Source organism: Hippopotamus amphibius, chromosome 6 (assembly GCF_030028045.1).
Source record: "Hippopotamus amphibius kiboko isolate mHipAmp2 chromosome 6, mHipAmp2.hap2, whole genome shotgun sequence".
Classification (NCBI taxonomy): domain Eukaryota; kingdom Metazoa; phylum Chordata; class Mammalia; order Artiodactyla; family Hippopotamidae; genus Hippopotamus; species Hippopotamus amphibius.
In genome coordinates this window covers 170,709,532-170,732,344 of record NC_080191.1, presented here as the reverse complement: position 1 = coordinate 170,732,344, position 22,813 = coordinate 170,709,532, and the positions used below count along the sequence as shown (strand labels likewise).

The 22,813-nt window shown below is 68.5% G+C and overlaps 2 protein-coding genes across 15 annotated transcripts in view; one reads left to right on the top strand and one right to left on the bottom strand.

Moving 5' to 3' along the window:
• The window catches only part of TNK2 (tyrosine kinase non receptor 2), a 44,189-nt gene that overhangs the window by 2,023 nt on the left and 19,353 nt on the right, over positions 1-22,813 (bottom strand). For 6 of the 14 annotated variants that reach the window (XM_057737972.1, XM_057737973.1, XM_057737976.1 and 3 more), the window contains 14 exons: positions 16,566-16,746; positions 15,507-15,577; positions 13,403-13,624; positions 12,359-12,511; positions 11,610-11,887; positions 10,074-10,200; positions 9,551-9,697; positions 9,372-9,466; positions 4,535-4,729; positions 3,106-3,197; positions 2,496-2,540; positions 524-1,824; positions 326-421; positions 8-135 (listed from right to left, as the gene is read on the bottom strand). In XM_057737972.1, coding sequence (XP_057593955.1) covers positions 8-135; positions 326-421; positions 524-1,824; positions 2,496-2,540; positions 3,106-3,197; positions 4,535-4,729; positions 9,372-9,466; positions 9,551-9,697; positions 10,074-10,200; positions 11,610-11,887; positions 12,359-12,511; positions 13,403-13,624; positions 15,507-15,577; positions 16,566-16,728 — 3,113 coding nt within the window. In that variant the 5' untranslated portion in view covers positions 16,729-16,746. Of the gene's footprint in view, positions 1-3; positions 136-325; positions 422-523; positions 1,825-2,495; positions 2,541-3,105; positions 3,198-4,534; positions 4,730-9,371; positions 9,467-9,550; positions 9,698-10,073; positions 10,201-11,609; positions 11,888-12,358; positions 12,512-13,402; positions 13,625-15,506; positions 15,578-16,565; positions 16,747-19,643; positions 20,014-22,813 lie in introns of those variants that run through there. The other 8 variants (XM_057737985.1, XM_057737975.1, XM_057737986.1 and 5 more) reach the window with 8 other exon arrangements.
• LOC130855022 (proline-rich protein 2-like) lies at positions 20,924-22,702 on the top strand. Its single transcript, XM_057737825.1, has 2 exons — positions 20,924-21,025; positions 21,386-22,702. Exons 1-2 carry the CDS (start codon positions 20,924-20,926, stop codon positions 22,700-22,702), a joined length of 1,419 nt encoding a protein of 472 aa, XP_057593808.1.

Sequence of the window (22,813 nt, the reverse complement as noted above, 5' to 3'; positions counted from 1 at the left end):
CGCTCACTTGTGGTGGGCGGGGCCGCAGGCGCCCAGCAGGTGGCAGCCAGCCTGCTCCAGGTCCCAGTCGCACATCTCCAGCACTTTGTGGCACTCGCCTCGCGGCCGCAGACCCAAGCCGAAGAGCTGCTCCACCTGGGGAGCAGAGCGTGGCGCCGTGGGACCCGCTGGGCCGGGCGGGGCGGGCAGAGGGCGGGGCGGGGCCGGACGGGAGGGCGGGGCCGGGCAGGAGGGCGGGGCGGGGCGGGGCGGGGCGGGGCGGGGGAGAACCGCAGAACCGGTCTCCGGGGCCCTGCAGGCCGGCGGGGGCGGGAGCGGGTGGTACCTTCAGATACTGCGCAGCCCGCTGCACGCTCCAGCCGTGGCCCTGCAGCGCCGCCTGGCACTCCTCCGTGGTCACGCCGTGCACCGTGGCCTGCAGCTGAGCACACCCGCCCGCCCGTCAGCACCCGAGTGCCTTCCCCCGGGGCCCCTGCCCCTCCGCCCCCCCCCCCCCCCCCCCGCAGCCGGGCCCGCCCCTCACCATCCGGATCTTGTCTGCGGGCCGTCCGGCCTCCAGCCCGGCCCCGGGGCAGCCCCTCTGCAGCGGCCAGGCCCCTGGGTTGCTGTTGTTGGCGGAGAAGTTGGCCCTGGGGTCCGGGGCAGCCTGAGGCATCGGTCGGACAGTGGCCGTGGGGGCTGGGCTGGGGGGAGGCAGCGGCAGGGGCGCGGGCGCCGGCTCCTCGGGGCTCCGGGCCTCGCCCAGGAAGCGCTGGCAGCGCTCCAGGTAGGGCGGGCGCTCCGGCAGCAGGTAGTAGTGCGTGCTGCTGAGCTTCCTGCCATCGCGGACGATGGGCAAGATGCAGGGGCCCGCCCGCGCGCCGGGCGCCTGGGTCACCTGCGGCGTGGCGTACTTGGGGTCCGAGGCAAAGCTCTGGGTGGTGGGCATGGCCTTCCCGGGTGAGCTGGAGAGCCGGGGGGGCAGCGGCGAGCCGCCACGTGGCACCAAGGGGCTGGGGGTCCTGGAGCCTTGCGGGGACAGGGGCTCCCGGGGCGGCACCCGGGGAGGGGAGGCAGGTCCAGGCCACCGCCCCGTCTCCTCCTCGCCCAGGGGGGCTGGAGACAGCTCACCACAGGGGCGCGTGGGCCTCGGGGGGAGGGGCACCCGGGGGGGCACCTGGGGCTTGTCGTCGCCCGCGGGGCCGGGCGAGGGGGCCGGCGCTCCGGCCGGGCCCCGCAGCTGCCGCATGCACTCCTGCTGCAGCGCCTGGAAGATCTCCGCGGTCTGCGCCAGGCTGGGCGGCCGGCCCCCACCGTGGGGCGGCAGGAACAGGTTGTCCTCCAGGGGCGGGAGCAGCTGGGCCGGCTCGGGCGCGAAGGCGTACCTGGTCTCGCCCTGGCCGGGCCCGAGAGAGACGCCTGCGCCCACCAGGGTGCTGTTGATGGAGCAGACCTCGACGTCGTCCTCGTCTTGGGCCACGTCGTCGTAGGCGGGAGGCGGGGGCAGCGGGCGTGCGTCCCAGTCCACCACCGGCGTGGGATGCAGGGGCCGGGGCAGGGCCCGCGCGGGGCTCCCGGGCGGCGTCTCATCCAGCAAGGAGCAGGCGGCCGCGGCCAGCGGCGCCGGGGAGGGCGCGCTCGGCCGCGAGGCGGGGGCCACGGGCTCCTCCCCGAAGTCGATGAGCGGCACCTCACCGCCGCCCCGGCCCGCCCGGGCGCCCGGCCCCCGGGCCGAGGGCCTCGCCAGCCACAGCCCTCGGGCCAGTCCTGGCTTCCGCAGGCCCAGCCTCTTGAAGTCGCCGCACAGGGGGTCTTGGTCCTCACTCACAGGGTCGTAGGTTGGTTCTGCGACGGAAGGGCGACCGCGTCAGGCAGGTGGCTGGGAGCGGTGGGGTGTGGAGAAGACAGCCAAGGATCCCCCACCGACTCCCCACACCCCCGGAGGTCAGCCCTCAGCTGCCGGAAGCCTCCGTGCACACAGGCCCTGTTCACGCAGGAGGGCGGGACGCGCTCTGGCGGCCGGCAGCCCTCCACGGGGCCTGCTGGGCTCCTGCCCGCACTCAGCTAGAGCAAGCGGCAGCCCCCCATACACGAGACCCCACAGCCCTGCGCCTGGGCCCCGGTTAGCACCCCTCCCCCACGCCGGCACACCATCAGTGCAGGCGGCCGCGCCCTCTCCCACGGCCGAGCGCGCCGGGCACTGTCCTCAGCGAGCACGGAGCTCCTGATCAACGGGCAGGAAAGCCCAGACGCAGCCTCCGCAGGTCCCAAAGGAAGGGAGGCCGGGCCGGGCAACGGTGGAGCGAGGCAGAGTGGGTGCCGGATCACACACTCGTCCCAGAAGCCCAGGCCTCTGGGGGCGGGGGAGAGGCAGGCATGCTGGGCCGCGTCCGCAGCAGAAGCTCACAGCACACACCCATGGCCCTGCCCAGCCGGCGGCCAGGGCCCTGTACCTTCCAGGAGGAGAGGAGAGAGAGGAGAGCGGGGGCCAAAGCACCACGCGCAGCCCCACTTACTCTGAGTGAAGATGGGAGGCTGAGGAGGGCGAGGTGGCGGCTCCCCTGCAAGACAGGCCATGCAGAGAGAAGGGGGCAGAGCAGGAGGGACGGGACACGGGAGGGGAGACGGAGGCAGACAGGAGGGCGGAGCGTGGAGAGAGGGGGGAGAGATGTGAATAGAGGCGAGTGGCCGTAGACGCCCAGCAGCCACGGGAAGCAATGGGGCGGCAGGATGGGAAGACTGTTCCGGAGTGGCCGGCCCCGCATCCGGGAGGTGGACGGGGCTCCCGGCCAGGACGGAGCCCGTGGGGTGGTGCTGGCTCAGGAGAGGAGGGCAGGATTAGGGGAGCGCGGGGGGCCAGGACCTGAGCACAGAGGGAAGCAGGAGGGCGGAGGGGAGCTGGGCGGGCAGACCGGCACAGGCCGGCTGAGGACGCCCGCCCCGGCGGATACAGCTGCCTCTCGCCGTCCACCCCACGCCGAGCCGGAGCCAGGGCCACAGCTGTCCCCCTCCTGCCCTCGCCCAGCCGCCCCGGGGCAGGAAGAGCCAGCTCCGCGTGGCCCGAGGAGACAGCACCCCTTCCAGGCGGCGGATGAACACGGGGACCAGGGGCGTGGGGGCCCTTACTTTTCACCCTGCCCAGGTGCTGGGTGGGTCTGGAGAGGCTCAGTTCCACGCTCAGCAGGTCCGGAGGGTCCATGGGGTTTCCCAGGTAGAGTCTGCGGAGAGAAGCAGATCAGAGACGGGTAAGGGCTGGGGTGGCGGCAGTGACCACACCCTGGGGTCAGGCCGAGGACAGAACCATCTCGTCCAAGCCCCGTGCAGACACGGGTCCGGGCACGGGACTTTGGACTCCCAGGAGCTCCCTTCTGTAGATGCAGCAGTGACCAGGGGAGGGTACCGTGGAGAGGGGGACAGAGAAAGACCTCCTGACCACAGGCTGAAAAGCCTGGGACTGCAGGAGCTCCAGGAACACCCTAAAAGGGCAAGCTGGCCCTCTGCAACCCCCAAGGCACCCCAACCCACCCCCAGCAGCCACGCGCTCGCGCACGCTCTCCTGTCCTGCCAGGCCCTGCAGCACGGGCCACACCGCCCGAGTCAGGGTGGGCAGGAGGCATCCTTCTACCCCACTGCCGGGAGGCAGGGTCCAGGCCAGGCCACATCCTCACTTCACCTGCAACCCCTGTCAACTGTCAGGACCTGGCACTTAGTCACCAGACCGATTAAAGCCCGGAGGGACGGGGCTGGGCTGGTCACGGCCCGCCTGGAGCGGGGCCCAGGGCGCCAGGCTGCCCGCTGGAGGCCGTCTGCCGTCTTCGGCCCCACCCCCCTCAGGCCCTCGCCCGGCTCTTACGAGGTGAGGGCACCCTCCCCGGGCTCAGTGTGCTGGTGTGCGGGGCGGGGTGAAGCCCCGCGGGGCGGGAGCCTGTCAGAAGCAGAGGGGACGGCGCTGCCCAGACGCCCCGGGGCCGGCAGAGGCCTGGACGCCAGCGGGAGGAGCTCCACTTGGCTCCCTGGGCGGGGCCCCCGGGAAGTGACTGATCCTCCTGTGCGTCCTCCCCAGGTGACCCCCGATGGCCTCATCCTTTCCCTTAAAGCAGACGGAACCCCCGTCCTAGGAAGAGAGTGAGCCACGAGCTGCTGCCTGAAGTCCCCAAGGCTTCCCCGCAGGGCGTCTTCCTGCGCGGGCGCCCCTGGGCCGAGCCCGCCGCTCCCCTCTCCAGGACGCGGGCGCCCCCGGCAGGAGAAGGGGAACTGTCCCCAAACGCACGAGAGGCTTTGCTACTGCACTGCTTCCAAAGGCTGTCCCAGGTCCGTTTTCCTAAAGCCAGTCTGCCGGGGAGGGGCTAAGGTACGGCCCCCGGAGGCCTTTCCACCGAAATGAAGAGTGAGTCCACCCTCTGAAGCGCCGACCCCAGTTCTGCCTACAAGGAAAAGCTGCTGGACGAGGCCCTCGGCCCACAGCCGCACCCGGGGCCCGGGGGACCGGAGGGCCTGCGTGCCGGGGAGGGGCCGCTGGCCCTGGCGCCCCAGGCGGCCCTCGGCCGGGACTCACTCGTCGATCCTGTCGGGGAAGCCCCAGCAGTGACGGGGGTCGCTGTCGCCGTGCCCGGTGTGGATGAAGCTGTTCTGCAGGGGCTGGCTGATGTCCTGGGCCGACAGGCCGGCCACGGAGGTCACCACGTTGCGAGGGAAGGGCCCCACACACAGCGTCCGCGTGTTCTGTCCACGCCACCAGTAATTCTCAGCCCTGCCCAACAGAGGCGACGTGGTGAAGACCAGGGCGTGCTGGGACGGCCCCAAGGACTGAGACCCTTCTCACAGCAAGCTCTCTTTAGCCGTGGCATCTGACCACCGAGGCAGAAGGCAGCAGGAGGGCTAAGGCCCCAGGATCAGGGCAGCCTACCAGCAGCCCGCCTCCTCCCGGCAGCCCCCAGGACCTGCCGCGCACCCGGCAGAGGGCCTGGCATTTGCACACAGCCTTACGCTAAGCCACCTAGGTGGGTCAGATAGGTTTTCCTACAGTTTACAAATAAGGAAACGGGTTCAAACAAGTGACATGACTTGCCTACATTACCAGCAAGAGTGCAGCAGATCCGGGATTCAAACCCAGTTGTCAACCTGTGAAGCCAGCGCCCTTCTCAAAGTACCACCTCGCCTCCCTCCTCCCCCAGCAAGGCCTAAGCCCCAGTCCTCTCCTGGCCACCCAGTTCCCTCTTCAAGCCAGTTCCAGGAGTTCTGAGCTGCAAGAGCCCAAGGGAGCACCACGGCCTTAGCCCCGGGCTTGCGGCCAAGCGCTCCAACCACAACCACACCTCCCGCAGGCAGTCCTTCACGCGCTTAGGAGCACCTGGCGCAGCCTGACCATCGTGTCACCACAGCCTACGCATCTCCAGTGCCTCCACCCCCTCCTGCCAGGACCGTGGGACCCCCCTCTCGCTCCATCCACCTCCTTCAGAGGAGCGCTCCACTCTTGTCTTGAACGGGGAGTCCAGAAGGGAACTGAGCCTCCCAGTGTGGCTGGACTGGGGGACCAGCAGGCCCTCGCTCTGACCTCAGACACCGACTCTGCTGGCGCAGCCTAAGTCTGGGCCTGGGCCTGGGCCTGGGGTGGGAGCCGGGCCAGGTGGGAGAGAGCAGTGCCCTCCTGGATGCTCTGAGCGCTAGAAAGCCAACAGCCCACGAGGCTCCCGCATCTGCCACTGGGACCCCTCGCACCTGAGGACGGGCACGGGCTCTGCGCTGAGGCAGAGGTGGGGCCAGCCTCACGCTGCCCGCGGTGGACGCATGTGGCACCCAGCTGCACCCCTCACGGCCAGCCACCCCGTACGGACCTGTCCACGCCAGGAACCTAAAGAAAGGTTTCCTGCAACCTGCAGCCAGACGGGAGAGACTGGGGGAGGCGAAGGCTGGAAGGAGGCGGTGAGGCCCGAACACGGGACCCTCCTCCGTGAAGTGATGTGGCCACTGGGCCAGGGCGGCCCTCGCACAGCCCGGCCCAGAGACCACGTCGCACCCCGCGCGCACAGCGACCCTTGCGGCGCCGAGAGGCGTGGCGTGGGAGGGACGAGCGCCCAGCCTCCTTGTCACGGAGGCCACCACAGACACAACCACCCTGCGATCCCCACCCCCGCCCCGGGGGGGGGCAGGAAAAGCAGGAAGGAGAGAGGACAACACCCGGGAAGGGCCAAAGCCCACCCAAACACAGGAGGGCCCCCCAGGAAGGGAAACGCACGCCCCCCCCCCCCAGGCCGGCTGGGGCCCAGGAGGCAGGGTGGGACCCCAGGCTCCTCTCCCCCGACAGCCGCGGGCCCCCCCACAGAACAGCCTCCGACACCGGGCCCGCGGCTGGACGCGGGACTCCGCCCTCCACACCTCTCCGGAGAGGCTCATTCACTGAGACGGAGAAGCAGGGCAGGCTCCCGTCCAAGGCCAGGTTTACACTGCGACCACGCCCTCCCGGCGGGTCCTGGGCACAAGCAGGAGGGCACTCCCTCACGCCTCTCCTCTCGCGAACTCGGAAGCCTCCTCCGGACCCACTTCTGGGAGCGAGAGCAGAGCCAGGCCTACCTCCCTTTGCCCCAGGCACGGCCAAGGCAGGAGCCAGGCCCAGAAGAAAGCGCTCCCTTCGCCGCCGCTCGGAGCCCTGCCGTCACGTCTCAGAAAGGGCGGTGGGAGGTGCGGGGCAGGAGGCACAACAGCCCTTGCTGCTGGCGTAAGGGCGGCGGGAGGACTCAGCACGGGTACGACAGACAGACCGCCCTGGGAACGGCACCGCGCGCGCGGACACGGCATCCTCTCCATGAGCGGCCAGCCTACCGCTGCCCCCGGGCCCCGCCAAGGCTCAGCCAGGCGGAGGTACGGCAGCCCAGAGAGGGCCGGGCCAGCCCTTCCCACCCGGCCTGCCCTGGCCCCCTCTCCCTCCCCCTCCAAGAACAGCCCAGAGTCCCCACGGCCAGGGGAGGGCACCGTCCCTGCCGCAAAGACAGACACCTCCAGCAGGAGGCCCGGCAGCACGCCCTGGGACAAGCCAGGTTGAAGCGGTACCTGGAACCAGGACCTGGATCAGAACCCCCCAGGGTGTCCCAGCTCTGCGGGGACCAGCCTCTGGAAACCTCCACCCCTCATCCCAGGGCTGGCCTAGGAAGCCCACAGGTGGCTGAGAAACGTGGCTCAAACGTTCAGCTCAAAACGCCAGCCCACACACGTCTCCCCGGGGGTCCCCGGCAGCCACTGGCCTTGAAGGACAACACACACCCTTCGCTTCCCCCTCCTCCACCTACCACAGGAAGCCAGGGCTCCAGGGACCAGGCCAAGGACCTGCACATGGATTTCAAAATCTCTCCTTCCTCTCTCTGGTTTGTGGAAACAGAACATCAACGTTCCGTCAGCCATCCCAGCCTCCAAAGACGACCCCCTGGAAAAGAGCGGCCATCCTCTGTCCCTCACAGTCTAGACAGAGCCTCGCAAGCTTGGCTCATAGGACACCTGGTGTCCTCTCTCTGCCCACTGCCTGGTCCCCCAAGAAGCACTGAGTCTAAAGCACCAGTCAGAACCAGGGGCAAGGGTGCTCCCAGACTCTGGTGAGGAGACAGCTTCCACAAGCAGGAACCTCAGTCTAAGAGCAGAGCAGATGTGAGAGCTGAGAACCAGGCAGCTAGAGGAGGACGGAGACCCAGACCCAGACCCAAAGGGACAGCCACATACAGAGAGCACCCCCGCCCCAGGCACAGGGAGACAGGGCCGGCCAAACACACACACTCGGGGCACCAAGGAGACAAGGGAGCAGTCCAAACGCTGGTCCCGCCGACACACAGGCCCACCCCCAAAACCTCAGTGGCGGTCGTGCCTCCTGCCCCTCACCTCCCACCTCCTGAGCAGCTCCGGGACCGAGGGCAGGCGCCGCGGTCCACGTCGGGCCGGTGGCCCTGGAGGGAGAGCCCAGCGAGCCCGCGGGGGCGGGCAGAGGCGGCAGCGGGGCCAGCCTCAGCCCGCGACGGAAGGCCAGGGCGGGGGACGCCCACGGCGGCCTCTCGGGAGGAGCGGCTCCCCCATCGCCTGCCCTGCCCCACGGGGGACCCAGCGCCAGAGACGCCCGCCCCAGAAACACAGGAAGCCCCCGCCTCACCCCCGGGGAACACTGGGCCCCGGCACGCGGGCGCCCCGCGAGAGAGCCGGGGACCGGGGGCTCGGTCCAGGCCCCGGCTCCCGCAGGCGGGCAGGGCTGCGGGCGCGGGCTCTAGCCGAGGTCCCGCCTGCGCCTCCGAGAGGGTCCCCGCCCCATCCTCCTGCCCCCAGAGCGCTCCGCACACGGCCCGGCCTTCCCCGGCCCTCAGCGCCAAACCCCAGACCACGTGTTCCCTCCCGTCCTCCAGGCTTCCCTCCCGGCAGCTTTCTGCTCCTGCCCGTGGCCACCATCTCCCCAACCACACCTCCCCTCCCCATTCTTGCAGGTGCTGGTGCTGGAGGTGGGGGCGCCCCGCCCGGGAGGAGAGGCAGGCACAGCGCCTCCAGGCCAGCCGGGCTCCAGGGCCCACTCCATCGGTCTCACGCAGGCCCGGAAGCACGCTCTCTCAACAACCCCCCATGAGGCACAAGGTTTAACCAAAGGCCCCAGACCCCCGAACCTGAAGCCCAGGTAGAAAGGGCTCCGTGCGCAGTTCCGGCCTCCCTGCCTGCCGGCTCCGAGTCAGGAGAGCTGGGAGCGCAGGGCACGTCCTCGGCCTCGCTCCTCTTCCTGGCCCCTTACCCCAAAGGCACCCCTAGCCCGCCCGTCCCAACCAGGTCCTCGGACGTCCTGGGGGGCAGATAACAGAGGGCGGCGGCGGGCGGCCTCCGCAGCAGGAGGGCTTGAACTGCGGGGCTGCGGGCAGGGGCCGTGAGGCTGCCTGCAGGCAGACGGGCGTCGCCGGGGCGAGGGGTGCGAGGGCTCAGGCGTAAGGAACAGGGGCCCTTCGAGGGCCGCCCGAGGACCAAGCGGCCAGGTGGGAGGCCCGGCAGCGGATGGACGAGAGCCCTGGCGGGGAGCAGAGGCTGCCAGGGGGCGGCGGGCTGCGCTGGGCTGCTGGGGGCATCCAGGTGGAATGCGGCGTCCGCATCCTGGGGGGGGGGGGAGGAGGGGCAGGACACGCGCAGGAACGCAGAGCGGCCCCGACGCCCAGAGCCGGAGCCGGAGCCCGGTGGGAAGAGGGCGACGGAGGAGACACCGGGCAGCGCAAACCCCCTGTGCCGCGGCCCCTGCACACCTGACCCCGGGCGCCCTCGCCGCCCGCTGCAGGAGCCCGGGCTCCGTGGGGATCTGAGAGGCCAGACGGCTCTCGGCCCCGGGCCGTCGGCTCCGCGTCCTTCAGGACAGTGCAGGCGGGACGTGCAGGCGCGGCCCTCGCCCCTACCTCCCCTCGATGACGGTGATGACGTCGTTCACGTGGATGTGCAGCTTGTCCGCTTCCTCGAAGTCCTGAAGGGCCCGCATGTCCGTGGGCTGCGCCTGGAGGCAGAGACAGGTCGCGGACCGCCTCGGGCCGACCCCCGCTCGGATGCCCCCCGCCCCCGCGGGCAGAGCTGCCCTCACCTCCAGCAGGAAGTCCCTCAGGGCCACAAAGGTGGGTCTGTCCTCTGGCTTGTGAGCCCAGCACTGGACCATGACGTTGTAGACGTCCTGGGGGCAGTCCTCGGGCCGGGGCAGGCGCTCCCCCTCCTTGTCGATCTTATGCAAGATCTGGCAGCGGGAGGTGCCGTTTGAGGACAAGCAGAGCACCGGCTCTTCACGCCCCATCCTCCCCCCAGCCCGCGGGACAGCGGCCGCAGCAGGCCACCGTGCCTGCAGCCCAAAGACGAGCCCTGCCCGCGCCCCGGGCCTCTGACCCTCACCCCCAGGTCTGGGGCCTCCAAACGGGGGCCGTGGCAAAGGAGGACCGAGAGCAAGCCCAGGCGGGACCACTCCTAACCACTGGAGGCCTGGTCTTCGCTCAGCAACCTCACGGGTGCAGGCTGACAGGGGCACAGGACACAGGGACTCCAACAGGGCCAGGCTGGAGGCCAGGGATCGCGTCAACCCCCGGTCGCCCCGTGCAGAGCACCGCCCAGCCCCTCACCTGACTGCCGTTGAGGCCGACCCAGGGCTCCTGGCCGTAGGTGAACATCTCCCACAGGGTGACCCCGAACATCCAGGTGTCGCTGGCGTGGGAGAAGGTGCGCGTCTTCAGGCTCTCGGGGGCACACCTGGCAGAAGCAGGGCTTCAGCAGAAGGCCGCTCAGAGCAGCCCCCTGGCAACAGCCCCAGGGCACCCAAGGTGTTCCCGCACACGCGTGCAGCTGTCCCGCGTGCCCAGGCTCACAGCAGGCACTGGGGGCACCGTGTGAGCTGGACAGGGCAGAGCTTCTGAGCCACGGGGTTCGTGGACTTGGACAGCATCACCTCTGCTCTGGTCTTTTGTCCACACTCAGCCTCGGGTGGGCAGAGGGGGATGTTCCCAGGTCGGGTAAAGGAAAAAGAGCAGCAGCTCCAGAAGGGGAGGAGTACAGGGGGTGGGATACGCTCTCAGGCCGTTTCTAATTGTGGGGGGAGGATGACAATGTCCAGATTTGGGGCGGGATCCTAGGACTTAGGTCGTTTCAGCAGGAAGCCGTGGGTGGGAAATTTGGATAGGGCCTGGGGAAGAACCAAAACAGAAGTCACAGTGGCTTTCCTCAGGCACTCACACACGCCCTCTGGGGCCTCCTCTAGGGCGCGGAAGGAAAACCGCAGGGAAGAAGGCAAAGGGTATTCACGGCAGGGAGGGTGAGGAGCAGGCCGCCCGCAACGGAGAATCAGATACCCCGTGGGAATGGAGAGCTGGCCCTGCCACTCAAAGGGGGTGCGACCCAGGGAAGGTCACCCGTGCTCTCTCAGCCCCATGCTCCTCTCTGTGAAACGGGAACAACAATAATCTGCTCACTTCACACGGCTGTTTTAAGAGCGCTGCATAAGAAAAGGTGACCTTATAATTCACCATTCAAACTAGGATGCTTGGGTATGAAAAGAGGCGCTATTAATTACTCCAGGACACCAGGCATGATCCAGGAGGTGCGATCATCCTGGATACAGAGTCAGTAATGGATGAGGATGACCGTACCTCCTGGATGAGAAGGCTCTTCTGGCAAGCGGAACCGGGCCGACTCCTCCCACCCCAAAGCAAGGAGACGACACTCCCCCAGGCGCCTCTGACAGCAGGGGACCACGAGGGTCTCAGCTGAGGATAAGCTCACACTGGGGCCAGGGCAGGCCCTGGTACACCCCAGTGTGCAGGGGAGCATCTCTCATCCCTCTACACGGCCCTGCCTGCCCCCAGCCGGCCTCTGCCTGGCTGACGTCTCCTGGTATCTCCGGAGCTTGACACCAGGTCCTCCAGGAAGCCTCGTGTCTCCTCACAGCCCTATCCCTGTGCGTTCCAGCACCTGGCACGGGGCCCGGGAGGATTCCTGGGTGGGTGCGTGAACGGAGGGCACACAAGAAGGGCAGCCTGGGCCCGGAAGAGACCAGGGCTGGTGGGTGTCTGAAGGCCCCGGGGGCTCCGAGGCCTGGGTGTGCGGGGACCCGCGTGGGGCAGGGTGGGGTCTGGGCCTGGGAGCCGGCAGCGCCTGCCCCTCACCAGGCGAAGGGCACCTTGCGATGCTCCTGCATGACGTAGTGGTCGTCGTTCTGGGGCAGCGCCCGCATCAGCCCGAAGTCCCCGATCTTGACCAGGTCACGCGCGGCCAGCAGCAGGTTGCGGGCGGCCAGGTCACGGTGGATGAAGCGCTTGGACTCCAGGTAGCCCATGCCCTCGGCCACCTGCACGGCGTAGCGGCTCAGGGTCCCCAGGAGGAAGTGGCCCTGGTGCTTGCGCAGCCGGTCCAACAGGGATCCCAGAGGTGCCAGCTCTGTCACCTGAGGCCACGGGGGAGGAGGGAGGGATGACACGGCTGAGCCCTGCCCCTGGCTCAGCACCGCCCCGAGGCCTGCCGGAGCCACGCGCCCTGCTCCTTCCTGGCAGGGACCTCCAGGTGTGCTCCGGCTTCCCAAGCCTCTCCTTCCAGGGAATGGGGGAGAGGGAGGCCCCGAGGAGCAAGCTGAAAAGGCTCAGGTCCGAGATGCCGGAAACGGATCCCTGAGGCCAGCCCCTCCCGTGGGTGCAACCCCGCCAGCACAACCCAGACCGGAGCACGCTGCGGCGCACACCGCCAGCTCCAGGCTAGGCGTGCGAGGCCCTGCGCCGCCCCGGGCTGGGGACCAGAGCAAGATCTGGAGGACCCCTGACCTCCGTCCGGACGGAGACGCAGCCGCAGCACAGGCAGCAGGCGAGGTGGACCGGGGGCCCAAGACCACAGGCCCCGCCCCGCCCCGGCCGACCGCGCTCACCATCTTCATGGGTGGTGTGAGCACCACCCCGTAGAGGCGAATGAGGTTCCGGTGGTCAAGCGAGTGCATGGCGTTGACCTCCCGGATGAAGTCGTCCATGGCCTCCGGCTGGCTCAGCACGTCGGGCTTCAGGCACTTCACGGCCACGCTCACCTGGCCAGAGCGGCATTGCAAGGAGTCAGGAGGCCCAGCCCCGACAGCCCGGGCCAGCCTGCTCCGCTCCCCAGCCTCAGAGCTGCTCCCGCGGGGGGGTGAGCGCGTCCCGGGGCCTGGCTGGGGAGGGCAGCGGGCGGGCCCCCAGCGGCCACGAGCTGGGCCTCCCCGTCCCACGGGAACGCCCAGGGGACGTGGCAACCACAAGGGGAGACCTGACCGGCACGAGGACGGAACAGTAACACGTTATAATAAAAAACGTTTTTGGTGTAGAAGGAAAACGCGTTGCATGTAACGCCATAAAACGAAGCTGTGGTGACAAAGAAGCTCGAACAGCGGCTCCCCGTGAAGGAAGCGGGGCCCCCCGAGGCGCTGGAGGGGGCCTACGTCACGACCAGGGCAGCGGGCACACCGGCCCAGGCACGCGTGAAAGCTCGCTGTGCTGCGCCCTCAGGGACGGCGTGCTTTCCCGCACACGTGCCACCTCCCCCTCTGGGGAAAACGTTTTAAACACAACACCAAGACGAGAGGGCAAGAGTTAAAAAGCTGCATCTAAAATGTGTATCTTAAAGAAATCCAACAAAAGACTGGAGGGGGAAAAGGTAGAAATGCTAACTCTGCTTCCTCTGAGTGGTGGGATGACACGCATTTTTTTTTTTTTAGGCGTTTCCAAACTTTTATAAGTAAATTAGTTTTATAATTGAAAAAAGAAACATGTATCCAGTTAACACTGAGCATGGACTCCAGAGCGAGCCACTCTGGACCTATGCCCAGCCCCCTTCACATCCCTGCAGAGGGGACGGAGCCACCTCAGAGGACAGCGCGGGGCCCCTGCTGGAGTCCCCCGGGAGCCTGCGCCCCGCCACGCCCCACAGGGCCCAGAGAGCTCACCGTCTTCCCCGAGGGGCCGTCCCACTCGCCCCTGCGCACCACGCCAAAGGAGCCGTCTCCCAGCTTCTCGAAGAGACGCAAGTCCTTCTCCCCAATGAGGCAGGTGAGGCTCTGCAGGGACCCCTCCCCTGCTGGGCCCCCCGGGGTGGGAGAGGTCTTCCGGAAGGTGCTCTGAGAGTGATGAGGGGGGAACTCAGTCTCCAGCCGCTTTCCACTGAACACCTGTGTGAAGGCAGCCAGGGGCCAGATGGAACCCTGAGGCCCCAGAGCCGGTCGCTCAGTCCTGCCCCACTGGGTCCTCGGCGAGGCCGCCAGACAGGTCCTGGCGTGGCCAAGCTTCTGGGGGGCAGCCCGGCTGGAGGCCCACGCTCCCTCCTGACCACACTCCAGACGGAAATCCAGGGCTCCGTGGGGCCTCGGGGTCTGCGCCAGAGATGGACTGCCAGGCAGGTCCCTGCGGCTGCTGTGGCCCCAAACCCAACGGTGGGGCCGGGGCCAGCCCCGGGCCACTGTGGGCACCCCCTTCTGCCCCACCCGTCCCTCTCCGGAGCCCCCGCCCGACACAGACTCCAGCCCCTCACCCGAGCAGATGGGCAGGAGCCTGAGGGGCCCCGGCAGCACCTCCTGTCCGTTTTTAGCCCCGGCCCTGGGTTGCCCACTTGGCGCTGTCTGTCTCCACCCTCCCCAGGGAGTCGGCTGCCCTCCATCCTGCCAGGGGAGAGGATAATTTGAGCCTGAGGTTGGACCGTGAGTGTGTGGGGGGTGCAGATGAAGCAAGGCCTTGCTGGGGAAGGCCTGGGAAGACAGCTGGGCTTCTGGAGGAAGGCCCAGAGCCGGGCTCAGAGAGAAGGCAGGCTGCACAAGACGCTGCGGCCTGGGCTGGAGAGGGAAGGGGCCAGAGGCCAGGGGACAGGAGGGAAGCCCTGAGTGCCCCAGTGGCCCTGTCAGTTCGAGCTGGCCACCCTACCAGGGCGTGCAAAGCCTCGGCGTCTCCTGGCGCGCTCTGCCCCGCTGGCCCCTGCCCCCAAGGCTGCCAGAGCCTCGCCTGCATGGGGTGAAGGGGCCTCCGCACCGCGGGCCTCTTCTGCTACTGCTCCGTCCTTCATCCCAGCAACTGGCGTCCCTTCCACTTGCAAGCAGCGTTTTTACAGCCTTCTTCTCCAGGGACCCTCCCCCCGGCCTTATGAGGCGAGCTGGGCGAGCGCGGCTGCCACTGTCTTACGGACCACCTGCCTCACGTCCGCAGAGGTCAAGCAACGGGCCCAGGGACCTCCTGTGCGTCCGAGGGAGATCCGAGACCCCACGAATCCTGCACGCCGCACAGCGCTTCCCTCCGGCCTTCACCCGCCCCCACACCCTCATCCTTCCCTAAAACCTGGGCAAGGGACCGGGACAGTGTCCCCAGAAGAGGCCACAGGATCCCAAGAGACAGCCCCTCTGCCGGATCACAGCCAGGAAACCTCCGCTGCCCGAGCCCGGGTCCAGCTGCTCCCACGGCCCCCCTCCCCCAGCAGCCCTGGGGCCAGACGTGGGCAGGGGGGAGGCCCGGCGGGCTCACGGCCTCTCACATCGTCTTCCCGACAACGGGCAAAGCGCCACGGAGTCAGACCTGGGGCTCACCACCTCACAGGCCCAGGTTAGGGCACGCGGGCTGGGGGAGGCCTTGGGGACAGAAGCTGTCAGCGGGCGGCCGGCCAGAGGAGCCCTCCACAGCCTGGGGCGGGCGGGCAGGAGGGAGGCGAAGACATCCCGGGCCCAGACAGCCCCGCTGCCCCACACCGGACAGCGGCCCCAGTCCTCAGACAGGGCGAGGGCTCAAGTTACACTGCACGTGTCGCCAAGCGCCTGCTGCGTGCCCAGCACCACCGCCCAGCGGGACGGGACACGAAGCCAAGGCCGCGCACAGGCCACTCAGCGCTGTCTCCAGCGGAGACAGACGCGCGGCCAGGCAGCTCTCCAAGTCCCCTGCCGATAAGACCCCGGAGGAGGGAGGTGTGTACAAAGCGCGAGACGATCCTGCGGGCAGTGGGGGACGGCTCCCAGGACGACACCAGAGGGGGCCCCCGACGGGCCGCCCCTCCCCCCTCCCTCCCCGCGCACCCACCTTGCTCATCCAGGACTTGCGTTTGCACACGGCCTTCCTCCTCTTCACGGCCTCCCAGAGCCGCCGCTGGCCTGCAGGGAGGAAGGGGAACCTGTGCCATGGAGGCCGCGGCCCCTCGCAGGCTTGCTGGGTCACCCGGGGGCTCCGCCACCAGACACTGCCTGGCACCACGACACCAAGGCCACACGCATCCCCACCAGCCAGGGCTGCCATCCACCAGACGGCCACGGCACTCCGCGTCTGGGCAGTTCTCGCACTGGATGGAGGTGTTTAACCGCCAAAATTGAACAGGAGTGCTCTTATGCCAACGCTCAAGAAAAAATAAGTACATCAACCTAATGAAGAGAATTTCCCCCATTTTGAGTTTCTCTCCCATAAAATTCTATTACGTTACGGGCATCAGGCATCAACTCTCTAGGCTAAAAGCAGCCTAAGTCAGTGTCTAAATGAGCACATTATTATTTATTTAGCTGTTTTAGGCTGAATGCACTAAAAAGTTTCTAATATTCTATGAGGAGCACCATGATTTCTAGAAGCTACAGCCACTACTTTTAGGATAAACACAGAAAAAAATAAGTTTGACTCATAGAACAGATCTTTGTAGGAGAGACAGAGAAATGGAGAGATTAAGAGAAAATCAGCAAAGCATCTGCAGGTTTTATCCTCCCTTCTCCACAGACCTCTGGACACGAACCCCCCTGCTGTTCAGAACAGACTCAATTCTACATTTACAGAGGAGGAGGAGATGAAAGAAATACACCCTACAACACGTCTGCCCAGAGCGTAGCTGCTCCCGAGCGGCCAGCAGCGTCAGTGAGGCTCCTCAAACTCCAGTTCACCTGCAAAACTGCAGACGGCTCCCGTGCCCTGGCTGTGCGGCACCTACCGCCGGCCCGGGGCCCCGCCGCGGGGGCTCCTGGACGGGCAGGGAGCGTGCTCAGCTCCGCCAGCCCACGGAATAAAGGGCGGAGGGCTCCTCCGTGCGGCCGGCGGTCCCGAGCACAGAGGCGGCCCGCGGTCCCAGGGGCGAGGAAGGACGCGGCCGGCGCCCCCACCTACCAGGCCGGCCCATGCCGATCTTCTCCAGGTCCTCGCTCCTGACATACTCAAAGTGGGACAGGCGGGTGACGTTGAGGTCGTCTCGGAGCCGCAGGAAGTACTGCTGCAGCTGCACCTCGGACAGCAGCTCCAGCAGCCAGCCTGTGCCCTCCTCCGGCTGCATGCTGCTGCCGCCCAGCCTCTGGGGGGCGAGAAGAACGGCTCAGGGACCACGGGCTGCAGGGGCGTGCAGGCGAGCCGCCTCTGCCCCGCGCGCCCACACCCTGCTGCGTGCCGCGGGGAAGGCCTCGGACCGCCTTCTTGCTCCCGAAACAGCAGTGCAGGAGAGCCCGCAGCCACCTGTCCCGCTGCCCACGGCGACGGGGGTACAGCGAGGGCAGCTGGGATACAGCCCAGGCCCCGGAGCTGGGGCCTACGCCCCGGATCTGCCATCCGGGCCGCGGGACCAGGGACCAGACCCTGCTCTCCCTGGCTGCTGACGTCTGCTGGTGCCCCGAGGCCTTGGAGCATCTAGGAAAACCATCGACCGCGTCTCCGGGGAGGTACACGCCGTCTCATTCATGACGTCTTAACGACAGACATTTGGGGGTGCCGTGTCCCCGGACACGCATCCACGCGCCCCCCAGACCCGCCGGACCCCACGCGGAGGAGGGGCCTCCCCCCGCAGGCTGCGGCGCGCCCGGCGTCGGCAAAGCGTTCGGTGTCCGCCAGACATGCCGGACATCTGAAGCTATGTGTGGAATCTCACCATTAACTTTTCTTCGAAAGGCTGACACACGCACACGTAAAGAATGCACACGTGGCCCAGGGGCCAGAAAGCCTCGTCCCTCCCCGACCGCACGGCCGCCCGCCCCGTCCCCCCAGGCGGCCGCCGCGCGCCTCGCTCACGCACTCTTCCAGCTGTGTTCTCCCCCCACACACACACGCAGCCACCACCCCACCGTTCTGCTCCCTGTTCCCGTGGGACGTCAGCGCTCTCTCCCGGCTCCTGACCTGTGTCAGCTCATCCCCGCGTGACGTGCGTACCCGCGAGCGCGCGCGCCGCCGCGCCGGCCGCCATCCGCCAAGGGGCCCCCCGCGAGCGCGCGCTGCCCCGCCCCGCCCTCTGGGGCCCGCACACAGAGGCCAGGGCACCCTCAGAGCCAGGCGGCCTGGCTCGCCTGACGCCGCACCGATCCTCGTCCGAGGAAGACCCCTCGGAGCCGAGGGCTTGGCCCGCCCGACCCGTGTTCAACAACCCCCCCCCCCCGCCAAGAAGGCAGGGACGAGGGCAAGAGCCAGCTGCCCCGCGGCCCCGCTCCCGGCCCGGAGGGGGCCTCGTCCCCCAGCTCTCGCCACAGGTCGCCCCGGGAGAGCAGGCGCCCCCCGCCCGGGCCCGGCGCCAGGAGCCCAGCCCTTCCCAGGCAGCTCGGGGCTGCGCCACGAGCCGCAGACGGGCAGGAGAAGCCCTGCGTGCGAACCCGCGCCTCCAGCAACGCGCCACGCCGGGCGGCGGTTCCCAAGCCTCAAGCCCCAACCCTTCACCCACATGCTTCTCCCAGGGGCCGCACAGCCCCGCGGGGGCACGTCTGGCCGTCACAATGTCGGGGCGCCCCTAGGGGCACCGAGCGGGTGGCGCAATGTCCCAAATCCCGTACACCGTAGTTCACGTCGGTGACACACCTGTTTACAATCATCTGATGATAAATCGAATTCCACTTTACATGTGAACAAGCAAGTGTTTCTACACGTTTCACACAGACTGAACTGCCCTGGAAGGGAACCGCTGGGCAAACGGAGGGAAACCGGGCCTTCTGCTCTGTGTGGAACGTAGCGTAAGTTGTCCGCCACACAGAAAAACGTCACTGAACGCAGCCCACCCTTATCATTCCAGAACTCTCCTCTCCGCCAGCACCTGTCGCCTCTGTGGGGGTTCTACCTGAGATCCTAGCATCTGCTTCCTGACGTCAGACGGCACTGACGCGTCAGAATAGACGCAACGTGACGATGGCTCTCCTTGTAGTTCTCCCTCATGTTACAGGAGGCGTGATGCTGACAGGCTACACACACACGCAGAGTACACAGGGTGTATTGCTATGAACTTAGGAAAAATAAAAGTAACTCTAACCCTTCAACTGCAGTTAACCACATGCTGGGCACAGTTCTAAGCCCTTAGCTGCATTAACTCACTTATCCTCAGCAAAGCCATCCATTGCAAACAAGGGGATGTGGACTTACGAGGGCAGGGCACCACCGAGGGCAGGGCACCACCGTTTCCCAGAAGACGGCCGCACGAGCGCCCTGTGACAATCACTCACCTAGGCAGCGCCTATCCGTGGCGTGACCAGGCGGGGCCAGCCAGCACGTCCACCATCACTATTCCCTCCCCGGGACAAAGGGAGCCCACCCCCAACAAGGCTCAGCCCCAAAAAGAGGCTGGCCACCAGGGCAAGCGGTCTGAAGACCTCCGCCCGCTTCCTCCCCAGTCTCCCAGTCCCAGGGCTCCAGGCCCCCCCCCTCACCCTCCTGGGGGCAGGAGGCAGCCAGCTCCTGAGAACAGCTCCAAGCCCTGCCCTACGTGGTCAGGGCTGGGGGAGGCCCAAAGGCCCCTCCCCTGACGAAGCTGCTTAGAAAGCACCGTCTGTCCCTGAAACGCCAGCTAACCAGTCTCAGCGCCTACCTGGGCCCTCCTCGCCCTGCTCCCCAAGCCAGGAGCAGGGCTGCCCTGCGTGCGGTGCACACGCGGGAGACGGCAGAGAACACTGCGATCCCGGCGAGAAGACAGCAGCCAGGGTCCCTGGCCCGTCTCTACCACCCAGCCCAGGGTGACCCCGGACAAGCGCCCGCCCCAGCTCACGTCTCTGCTGCGGAAGCAGAGAGCACTGCTGAGGCTTCCCCCAGCCGTCCCGTCCACACACCTGCGTCTGACACGTGTGGCTCTCGTGGCTGGCACGCACACATCCCGCACACGCGTTCCTGACACACTCGCCACCAAGAACGCAGGCGCGGGGCCGTCTCGCTCTCCGGCCTGGGGGCAGGGCTGCCTGAGGAGCCGCCGCAGCCCAGTCCGTCCGGCTCCCGCCCCCGGCCCCCACTCACTGTGTACAGCCTCCGCCGGAGTCTGGCCAGAAGAGGGAAGGAGAGCTCCAGGCCAGGGAGCCGCCGCGCCGCCGGCATCTCCGCGGAGCTGGACCCCTGACCAGGTCGCCGGGGCTCTGGCCCGAGAAGGGGGGATAGTGGCCTCGGCTCCTGAACCTCAGGTCCTGCCCAGGAGGGAAGCTGGCCACAGGTCTGCCCCAGAGGTCCCCCAAATCCCACACCAGGGGTGGGAGACAGAGCAGAAGACAGGGTGGTCCCCTTTCCTCTACGCCAGAGCTCTCTCCACAGCTGGCTCGCCCGGCAGGAGCGCGTTAGCTCTTCTCTCGGTGGCTGCAGCCCGGGCCCTCCGTCCCGTTGCTGTCTTCTCTCCAGTGCAGTGGTCACAGCGCCAGCCCTGCTCCCTGGCTCCCCCGCCCGACTGCCCGCCCGCCCGCCCGCCCTCCCCAGCGGAGCAGCTCTGACACTGGCTGAAAAAGGACCTTTCTGAATCACTGCCAAGAGGGCGGCGGGAATGGGGGGACTCTTCCTCCCAGCCGCCCGCGCTGCCCCCTCCCCCCTCCCCATACACAAGGCCCCCTGTCTCCGGCTTCCACCCCCCACGGTTGCAGGCAACTCCTGGGACTTCAGGGGGGAGGCTGTGTAACCAAACAGCAATGCACAAAGAGGCCCCCCGTGCCTGTCTGGGGGCTCATACACAGCCTGAGCTGAGAGCCTGGACACCAGAGTCGCTCCCGGACCTTGCATGCAGACCCTCCCCCATCTCCCAGTCCCAGCCTTGGCTGGGCGTCTCCTGGCTCAGGCCCTCATGTGGCCCTGTTACCCTGGTACCCGACGGAAATAGGAGTCTGGCAGCCTGCCAGAGCGGGGCAGTCCAGCCAAGAGCGAGGGGGGGTCTGCACCGCTCCCCTGGGGTTGCCTTGTCTGCTGCTCACAGTGCCCAGGGCGCCTTCTCCTCAGGCCAGCTGACCAGGACCCAAAGCCCCCTCAAAACAAACAAATACGCGCCTGCACCCTGCGACGAGCCCACCCCAAAGCTACAGGGCTCCAGGCGACGGGATGTCTCCTGAACAGCACCTACACCCAGACCACAGCCCAGCTACAGGGAAGCGCAGTCACTCCACCGAGCCCCCGGGGGCCCCCCACGTTCCTCGAGCTGACAGTTGATCCCCGTGGCCCTCCTCAAGGGCACCAGCTGCTCTCACACCCCCCTCGCTACAGCCCCAGACACACCTGACAGCTGCAGGAAGTCCTCTCAGGCTCCCTCAGCACCGCTCCCGGCCATGCCCAGGGAGCCCCTGTTCCTTGCACACGGCTCTCTTGTCCCCATCCAGCTGGTCTCCAGCTCTGGGAGGCCCAGCTGGCTGGTGCACCAGGCAGCTGGGGTGGGTTCTGGGGAGTCAGCACCCCAGGCTCTTCCCAGGGCCTCTCTCAGAGCCTGACCTCCCGGGTAGGGAGGTGCCTGAAGGGACAGCCATCCCGTCCCCGTCGTCCACCGCCGCCCAACCCTGTAAGGCCGGCCGGGTGCAGCCCCCCCCCCCCCCGGCCCCCGTGAGTCACCGGCCTGAGAACCACATGGGAGCTAATGGACAAGATGGAGTCAGGTCGAGGTCACACTGGAGCTGACCTCGCCCCAAGCCTGGCACACACCACGCCCACAGCACAGAGAAGCCTCCTGCCTCTTCCCCCCAAGCAGCACTCTGGAGGAGACCCCGGGGCCTGACTGCGGGGGCCCGTTTCCGCAGGATTCTCCCCTCCACCGCGAGCTGGGAGACTGCTGGACAGGAACGGTCAGACTGAACGTCAAAGCCACCCCCGAAAGAGGTGCCCCCCCAATCCACCAGGACCCCGTGCCTGGCTCTGCCCTCGCGCGACAGCCAGGAACACGCCTCGGCGGCTCGCTCAGCCGTCCAGCCGCCGGAGGCCACGGGGACACGAGGCGCGGACCCCCTCCCAGCCCCGGGGGACGGCCGGCCCTCCGCGCCCGCTGCGCCCGGCCCGCGAGCGGCCTCTGCCGGCCCCGCGGGAAAGTGCGGACCCCCGAGGAGCCGCCGGGGCCGCCAGGCGCACATCCCCCGGGGCCAGCAGGGACGTCGGCCTCACGCGCACGCTCCCAAGGCCAGCGAGAGCGGAGGCCCAGGGCACGGGCGCTCCGCGTCCGCCAGGGCCGGGCCCCACCTCCCGGCGGCCCCGAAGCAAGCCCAACGGGCAGCGTCCCTGCCTGCGAGGGCTCCGAGGCACCGGGCAGAGGCCGCAGCGGGAACCCGCCGCCACGCCGCCCACGAGCCTCGCCACCCCGGCCGCCCGGCCCGCGGTCTGTCCTGCGGCCGGGAGCGCAGGCTGCCCCCGGGCCTCCCCGTTACCTGCCGGCCCTCCGCGGCCCCGGGCGCAGCTCGCTCCCCAGGGAACCGCAGGCGGGCCTCAGGGCGGGGGAGGGGGAGGGAGGGGGAGGGGCCGGCCCCGAGCATCCTCCAGGACGAGGGCCGCCCGCTCCCCGGCCCGCAGGCCCCCACAGCCCGCCCGCCGCGCAGGGGCCGAGCGCGCGGGCCCCCGCCCCCGGCACAGCCCCCAGGCCGAGGCGCCCGCCCCGCAGCGCAGCGCGCCCGCCGCCCTCCCCTGGCCGCCCCCGGGATCCCGGGGTGCACAGCCGGCGACCGGGCCCTGGGGACGCAAGGGCCCGCGCACTCCACGACGAGAGGGTCCACCCAAGAGGCGCACGCCGGGAAGCCCCCATCCTGCCTCGGCCTGAGACCCTCCCTCGAGGCGCTGGGGCCCGACGCCGCTCCCCGCGCCGGCCCAGCTCCCACCCGGCTCCGAGGGGGCGAGGCGCCCACCTGCCCGGCTCCGCCGGGGACCCCCGCCCCCCGCCCGCGGGCGCTCAGCGCCGGGGCCGACCTCTCCGGCCTCCTGGAGAAGCTGCCCTAACACGTGTCCACGCGGGGCGGCCACCCGGCGTCGGGCGGACGGCGCTGCTCGGGGAGGAGGTCCCACCGCAGCGGCCCTCCCTCTCCCCCCGGCCCCCCGGGGCCACGCGCACACGCTCTCACTGCGGTGGCATCTGAAGCATCCTGACTCGGGGCCAGGTGTTCAGGGCTGAGCTCCGGGCACCCTCACCCCTCTGGGGCGTGGAGCAGAGGAGGGACGTGCTGGGACACCCGCCCCCTCCGCACCCC